Source organism: Sinocyclocheilus anshuiensis, unplaced genomic scaffold (assembly GCF_001515605.1).
Source record: "Sinocyclocheilus anshuiensis isolate Anshui unplaced genomic scaffold, SAMN03320099.WGS_v1.1 scaffold300, whole genome shotgun sequence".
NCBI lineage: Eukaryota > Metazoa > Chordata > Actinopteri > Cypriniformes > Cyprinidae > Sinocyclocheilus > Sinocyclocheilus anshuiensis.
Window position 1 is genome coordinate 3248174 of NW_015557379.1, and position 8254 is coordinate 3256427.

Below are 8254 nucleotides of genomic sequence, written 5' to 3' on the forward strand. Positions count from 1 at the left end.
TTTTTTAACTTGGAACAATTTATCAAAGAGGAGTTTGTGGGTTTCTGGACTGGTTCCCCAAATGAGTTGAGGAAAATCAGGAATCCAAAAATCAACCACAAATCAATAACTACCTCATTTTTCCCATTTGGCCAAACTAGTTCAGTCACGGCCAGCTCATGTAGCCAACACTTGTTTAGACTAATCATACATTCATATTTCTATAACCAGTGATTCAAGCAACCTGCCAAATCACATTATTTTATGAGGTGTGTTTTGTAAAGTTGAAGCCTGTCTCATCTGTCAATCTGTGTTTCTCTCTGCTTTCAAGCTTCGTAGGTCTGACCTGATATTTTTAGTGTGGAGGAAACTTTGACACTTTCTGGTAATTTGTCACTAGCATTGTAATAAAAAATGACAAATGGCTTAGCCCTTCACACAGTTCCATTTTGAATAGCTAAAGATTGCTAGTACACTATAGAGGGAAAAGGAAGTATACAAAACCATAGCGTCCCACATTACCTTTATTATATGCTTGAACATGTACCATGAAATAAAAAGATAAGTTAAAAAGAGAAAAGGGGGGAAATTATCTTTTTTTTTTTAATGAGTCATTTTAATATTTAATCTGTTACTTCAATGTCATTTGGTTATCATGTCATCAGACCCCCAGGTTAAGAAGCTGTGCAGAAGTGTAATTGAGAAGAGAAGCGGGTCAAGCACTGAACCCTGCAGCACCTCAGAGTGGTTTTGGGATAAGACTTGGACATTCTTCCCCAATAGCTGCCCAGGAGGAAAAACTTAATAGTGTTAGAGAGAATGAACAGGTATAGAAAGATGGAAATGCTTTATGTTTTAAACATTGATATCATATTTCCACTTTATCTAAACCAAATTAAAGTAGTTAAGAAATACTCTGTAAATAAGTGTAAAGTAAAGATTACTGTTGTTACTACCTTATGCCACTGGTAATTTTATTTTAAGCTTTTTTTTCATAAAAAACAAACAAACAAAATCACATGAGTTAGTCACGCTGACAATTGTGGCAAATGTGTACTGGCCTATTTTGTGCAATATTTGTGAGTCCAGTAATACTTTGGAAAGTAGTTACAACCCTCCCCTTCTAAACAGTAATGATCATAACAGTAATGATAACTTCTTTTGTTATTTTGTTAGATATCTTCATTTTATGTTTTTAAGTGTTGTTCAAATAATTTGAACGCTAGTAAGACTGATTCCTATAATATAATGAAATGTTTTATTGCTTGCCAAAAACGCTATTGTTGTTTGTTTGTTTTTACGCAGATGGTGTAGCCTGTTTCTGCCATGGATTAAAAAAAATAATAATAATTGCAACTTTTTATTGCACATTTCTGACTTTTTTCTCACAATTTTAAGTCAGAATTACGAGAAATAAACTCAAAATTCTACTTTTTTCTTTTCTTGTAATTCTGAGTTTACATCTATCAATTCTGTTTTTCTTTTCTGCTATGAAATAAATAACAACAAAAAAGTATTGTAACTTTTTATTTCACAATTCTGACTCTCGGAATTGTGACTTTACATCTCACAATTTGGACTCTTCTTCTTAGAATTACAAGTTTGTTTCTCTCAATCTGCGAGTCCGAATTGCAAGAAAAGAAATCTGAATTGTGAAATTAAAAGGTCACGGTTACCTTTTTTCCACAAATTACAGCAAATCCCAGTAGGGGCTAGCCAAACCTTCACTTAGCATGTATAATGTAGCAAAGTTTTGTCCAGTCAAATGCTCTTTAAGATAAGATCGACCCTCCCTCTAACACTCCTTACCTCTAACTTGCAACAGCAAGTAGCATTGACTGTGACTCAACTAATGGCTATTGATTATTAGATAACACTGTGCTTGTCAAGACATTTCATAGGGCATTAAAGATCTGTGATGAGCATAACAGGTATAAACACATGCGGATTAGCTGCAAAGTGATATCTGTAAAAACATGTGACTTCTGCATTTGGAATGTTTATAGGTACGAGTTCACGTAAATCTTCACCCTTAACACTGCTTGCAATATGTGCTTTAGGCGGTGTCTGTTGAAACAATGCAGGGTTGTTCAGGCATGCACTTGAGAAATGACATCATATCCTGTAGCCCTCCCATAGCCAAGTTTTATTTGGAAGGGAAACAAATACATATGCAATAGCATTATAGAAGGCAAGTTTTACAAACATTGGCTCAATAGCGGTTACTGTCAGATAAATATGAATTTGAGGCATTTGTGTAAAGACTATAAATCAAAGTCTGATTAAGATTTAAAGGAACTGTTTTTGTTTGAGGAGCTGTCAACTATATATATTAGCACATCAGTGCAATTTAAACAATTAAATTGTAATGTATGTGTTACATTTTTTAAACTTAATCAAAATAAATTGCCACACAATTGTACAATGCACACTTAAAATAGAGGTGAATATGACAATGAGGTTTGAAAAATGTTCAAGCATTTAGTGGCAAAGCATTGGCTGTAAAGTTAGACGTGATTCCTCTTCAGGAACTAATCGCACGAAGATTAATCTCTTCCAGATAAACCACACAGAAGACCTTCTGGCGTAGAAATGATGTGATTTCATCTCCGTTGCTAATGGTGATGCTGGCATATACATAAAGGTAACACCCTTATTCTGAAACTCTGCAAACAAGATGTTAACAATAGCGCTGTGTATGTTATTTTAGAGCATTTTGCTTCCAGCAAAAACATAATGCACATTCAGCACATGTCCAGTCGGATGTTTGAGCCAAATGAAGAAACATATGTAGTATGTTTTGATAAATTGCACAATTGTAGTATGTTTTAAAAATGTGGTCAGTCCAATCGAGTCATGTCTTCCACAGATCACCTCCTTTAAACTGAAAATTCTGTCATCATCTACCTGCCCACAAGTCGCTGTGAACTTAAATTACTTCGTGTATAACATGAAGGGGAATTTTACATTGCATTTCAAGGAACATGCATACTGATCAATGATTTAAAGTACAAGCAGACATGTTCATATTATGTGTGTTCTTATATAAATATATAACATGCATAGTGATATATTATTATCTATGTATAGCACTGCAATGCTAGTACCCATTGCATATTTCAGTTTTGTTCACATAGACTGTATTTTTTTCTTTCTGACCTTGCTGTCTTAACAGAAGTTATTCTGTTCCAGCCTAACAAGTTCAGGCTCATTTGACCCCATTATTTTATCTGCACTTCGATTGCACACACTAAGATACAATTTTTGTCATATACAAAGTAAAATCAATTACTGGTTATCCAGGTAATATATTTAACATATAGAATGTTCATAACAGTTTTATGGCTTTGTCCAAATACATTCTTGTTCATTGGTATTATTTGTGCATTAATTCTTCAGTAAGATAAAAATGTATAGCTATTGCATTGTTTGCTATTGAATTAGTTGAGAGGGATTAAATTAAAAGCATTAAATGAATTAATTACTGATGACTTTAATAATATGTTTTGTATTTTTATAAGTGTCTGAAGATCTGTGTTATTGCAGGTGGAAGTTTTCTGTGATCTCTGACTGACTGTATGTTCGGCCAACACATATTCTTAAATTTGTGTGTATTTGAGCTCCAGATCAAGTCTTTGTTGTTAAGATCTTGTGTTAAAGACTGACTAGGATTGAGAATTATTAACTTTGCATATACCCTAATACTCGTATGGAAATCAATGTTATGGACTCAATCGTGTCATGAATGAAATCTGTCTGTCCTTAAAGTTGTCATATAATGCGATTTCAATTTTTCCTTTCTCTTTGGAGTGTTACTGTTTTAAGATCTGTAAAGTTGCAAAGACTAAAGTCTCAAATCCAAAGAGATATTCTTTATAAAAGTTAAGTCCTCACTCTAGCCGCCGGCCTCTGGCCTCCGCTCACTCTAGCCCTACTTTGTTTGGCCGTCCAAAAGAGGACACGACTAGAAATCAGTGGTTAAGTTGTATTTACAACACTGTTCCAGAACAGTTCAACCCAAATATTCAGATGTGTGCAGCGCATTTTATGGAGGACTGTTTCCTGATCCTGGTAGAGTAGACTACAATGCCGGCTGTTCTGACTCACAGTCTGTAAATACGTTTTTATATTTAAAGAATTTGCCACTGACGATCCAAACGCAAGTTTTGAGCGGTGTAGAGTAGCGCTTGTTGTTTGTCGTTTCTCCGATCACAAATGCAGACATGGTTTTATGTTTACGCGGCGCGATGCAACGCAACCCAAATAATGTTCTTTTTAGCAACATCATATGACCCCTTTAACTTCTCAGAAACTCACGCAAGTTAATTGTCTTTTGAAAAGATGGACAAACGCTTGTTTTGAGTAAGACTGTATCATTCTTTTTGTCTTGCTCGCGAACACAAACAGGTTTTGCCTGTGTGTGCGTGTATGCGTCTGTGTGTGTGTTGGCTGAGATGTGTGTTTTCCTCTTCTTCCACTGGAGTGAAAGTTACTGCGTCTGTCGTTCGTCATGACGGTCTTGCATCTATGAAGGGGTTTTACACAGAGAATTAAGGGAAAGCTGCACTTTAGATTGGTAAGTCGACTTTAAATCTATGTGAGGAAACTTTACCACGTCATTGTAGTTCATAATTGTACTTTTTTGTTGCTTGGCAGTAGCCTAAGTTTTCTAAACTTGGAGAGCTTCACGATTCGCGACTACAAATTGCGGAGTTGCGTCGATTCTCATGAGAAAGAAAACATGTCTGTGATTAAGTTATCGATCGATGATTTGTACTTAAATAAATACAAGAGAAAAATTGGACAAGTTCAGCCCATAAATGGTGGTCTCTCTGTTGTTGTGATACACCCCAGAGGTTGTTGAAGCAGATGTGAGATCTTTACTCGATCCATTCGGATTCATTTTGATTGATAACGTGCAGGATTCGTGCTTTTCGAGTAAGTAATATTTCAAGTAATATTTGGCTGATATTATAATAGAATTTGAAAGTCCAGAGATAATTTTGCTTGACGTGTTAACTAAAATTACTTAAATGTGTCTTTTAGACTTGAAATGGACTCCGTGATCGTTTTTTTTCTTCTTCTGTTTTAGTATCCATGTCGTATTTAAACCCTTCAGACACACGGGACACAATTATGACTAAAATTTCTAGACCATAATGACCATAAATCACCATAACTGATAATAAATAGGCCTGCATTCAAAAGAATAAGTTTGTGACCATTTTAGCAGTTATTTCTAAATATATAATAAAAAAGGTGTAAATGAATTAATTGAAATCATAGTATGATATTATGACTTGTCCTACTTTTATTTGTAGTTTTAGGAATGTCATTCGATTTCGGGGTTTTTGCGACATTTATTGAGTTAGTGACATCCATTCTTATTGATTTGGATGTCACTGGATGACTATACATAAATAAATAGCATTTAATTACTCAAAAAAATTTCATCATTGAAACAGACATTGGGTTATGTTTAAAAAATGTAAGAAACAAAGACTTCTTACATGTTTACATTTATGTGAGCAGTCTTTTTTTTAATTTAAACAAATTTTATATATTTCATCATTGAAACAGACATTGGGTTATGTTTAAAAAATGTAAGAAACAAAGACTTCTTACATGTTTCCATTTATGTGAGCAGTCTTTTTTTTAATTTAAACAAATTTTATATGTATCCAGCATATTTTTAAAATTGTTTATATCAAAATGTGTGCATTTACAATAATCCAGTTTGATTTATGTTTAATGTAACTATGGAAGAAAACAGAGTGGTTGCCCTCATGTGGAATTAATGTGCATTACCATTTTTCTGGTGTTAATTATTCTCTTAACTCTGTCTGCATTGGTGCAGGTGTAAATATGGCTCATCTTTCCCAGTGCTCCTCTGCCGGGGACAATCCCCTGGACCCCAACTACCTGCCCCCTCATTACCGTGAGGAATACCGATTGGCGATTGATGCCCTGGTTGAAGCTGACTTGGAGGGCTACTGTGGGTTTCTTCAGGAAGCAGATGTGGTTGATTTCTTATCCCGTTCAGAGATTGAGTATATCAAACACATGGTGCAGGCTCCGCATCGCACCGCCCAACCAGAGAGGAGATACATGACTGAAGATGTAGATGGCTCTTCTGACACTTACTGGCCGGTACATTCAGACCATGATGCTCCGAGCCTTGACTTAGGCTGGCCACAGCAATACAGATTTGTTGGACCCACTGAGGTCACTACATTGGTGAACCCGTCTGACCCCGAGATGCCCAGTATCAAGGAGCAAGTCCGTAGAATGATCAAGAATGCACAACAAGTAAGTTTTGCATGCTGTTCAAGTGCAGGAATAAGATATTATTAGTGCATGACAGAAGTCAGTAAATACAGACGGTCTTCCCTTATTGCTCAGTGATTTTAACCGCTTTGGTACTGTTTTCACAAGTAAGTAGTAAGAGCTTAGTACAGCAAACTGGTCACACTAGTTTCACAGCTGGCCTTTCATTCTAAACTTGACATAATGACAGCTATTATGCACTCATTAGGGTTGTAGTATATAATTAGAACTTTGGTTTAATTGGCAAACACAACTGAATTAACTTCTTTCAATTTAGACATTATAACTTCCAGTTAATTCAACTGCAAACAATACAAGTTTCTTGTTTCAGTTTGCCTAAAGGTGCTAAATGAAAAATGCTGATTTTATGCCAAATTGACACAAGATCTGTAATGTAATATCATAATAGTTGGTGTGATTAAAGATGGCATGAGATGGCATACAATTACATGCACTGTTGCCTAGAGCAGTGTTTCTCAACCAGGGGTCCGTGGACCCCTAGTGGTCCTTGACATAAGGCCAGGGGGTCCGTATAAAGTATGAATTTTTGTATAAATGTTGTATATTTTGACATGACATGTTCCCATGAAAGAAAAATCCAATATGGCTGATGATATGGCCAAATACTGGACAAGTCAGCTAACTTGAATTATACTTGACTGCATTTGGTCCTCACAAAGACACAAATGATACGAGTCAATTTTGTTCTGGGGGTCCTTGAGGATGGTTCTGAATTGGACTGGGGTCTGGTACGCCAAAAGGTTGAGATTCACTGGCCTAGAGTAATGCCATTCACAGTATGCCTCTGTATTGTAAAAGTATCATGCATATTCTGCAGGCTTGTTTTTTTTTCTTTTTTCTCCAAAATGTTCTTTTGTTAGACTGAATTCACAGTTGAGGCAGTTTGAGTTTCAGATTTTTTTTTTACTTTGGCAGTCTCTTTCATGAACTTTTGCCGAATGTAAAATAGACTGGGCCATCATTGTTGACAATATGGTAAACCGAAGTCTAAGTAAACATAAAAGTAGACAGTCTTTCCTGTCCTCCACCTCTCTTCATCTGATATTGACCTCTTTGTCATTTACTGTATATATGGTTATCCTGCAATGTTGACACTTCACAAGCACCACCCCCCAAAAAACCCTTGAAAGAATACAAAAACTGAAACTTATTCTGATATCATGTCATGTAATGCATAATGTTTTTCTTTGAGTAATATATTTTTTATTTCTTGTTCTAGGTTATTGCTGTGGTGATGGATATGTTTACAGATGTTGACATCTTTGCTGATATCCTTGGTGCAGCGACACGTGGTGTGGCTGTTTATGTTCTTCTTGATGAACTGAATGCTCACCATTTTGTTGGGATGGTGAACAACTGTAGGGTGAATCTGAATGAAATAAAAGTAGGTACTTTTCATAGGTGTTTATCTCTACTTTTCATAGGTGTTTATCTATATTTAAGTTGAGTAGTCCTTAAGACAGTTTTTTATAGCTATTTTCTAATGATTTATAGATTTACTACTTTATAGAATTTACTCAAAATCGGCATATATATTAATGGCTGTAACAATGAGGGTAGTGTAGGCAAGGTCGGATCCAATTACAGCCTTTTATTCAAACAAAGAGCGTAGTCAGACAGGCAAAGGTAATACACCAGCAAACAGTGTCCAGAGGGCAAGGCAAGAGAATAATCCAACACAGCCAATAGATAATAGTGATGTTAGGTTCTTGAACGAATCGTTCTTTTGAGCCGGTTCTCAGGAAGTAACCTGTTGAGCTGGTTCACAAATCGAACTGAATCGAATTTTAGTTCCGGGTTGATGACGCAGGATGCACAGCCGAAGTAGCACGTCTTGGGATATGCCGGTATAAAATTTTTATGTTGTGATTAATTACTAATGCTTTTATCACGGTATGCGGTATTATCACGATATTGAAATTTAGTT

General features: G+C 35.7%; 1 protein-coding gene across 6 annotated transcripts in view; it reads left to right on the plus strand.

Annotated features, from left to right (window-relative positions):
* Positions 1–4399: 4399 nt before the first annotated feature.
* The window catches only part of LOC107679182 (protein FAM83H-like), a 14835-nt gene continuing 10980 nt past the window's right edge, over positions 4400–8254 (plus strand). For 3 of the 6 annotated variants that reach the window (XR_001633014.1, XM_016474688.1, XM_016474690.1), the window contains exons 1-3: positions 4401–4555; positions 5837–6288; positions 7547–7711. Coding sequence is in view for 5 of the 6 variants with exons in the window: in XM_016474688.1 (XP_016330174.1) it covers positions 5845–6288; positions 7547–7711 (609 nt within the window). In the remaining variant the exon portion in view is untranslated. Of the gene's footprint in view, positions 4556–4856; positions 4918–5836; positions 6289–7546; positions 7712–8254 lie in introns of those variants that run through there. The other 3 variants (XM_016474691.1, XM_016474692.1, XM_016474689.1) reach the window with 2 other exon arrangements.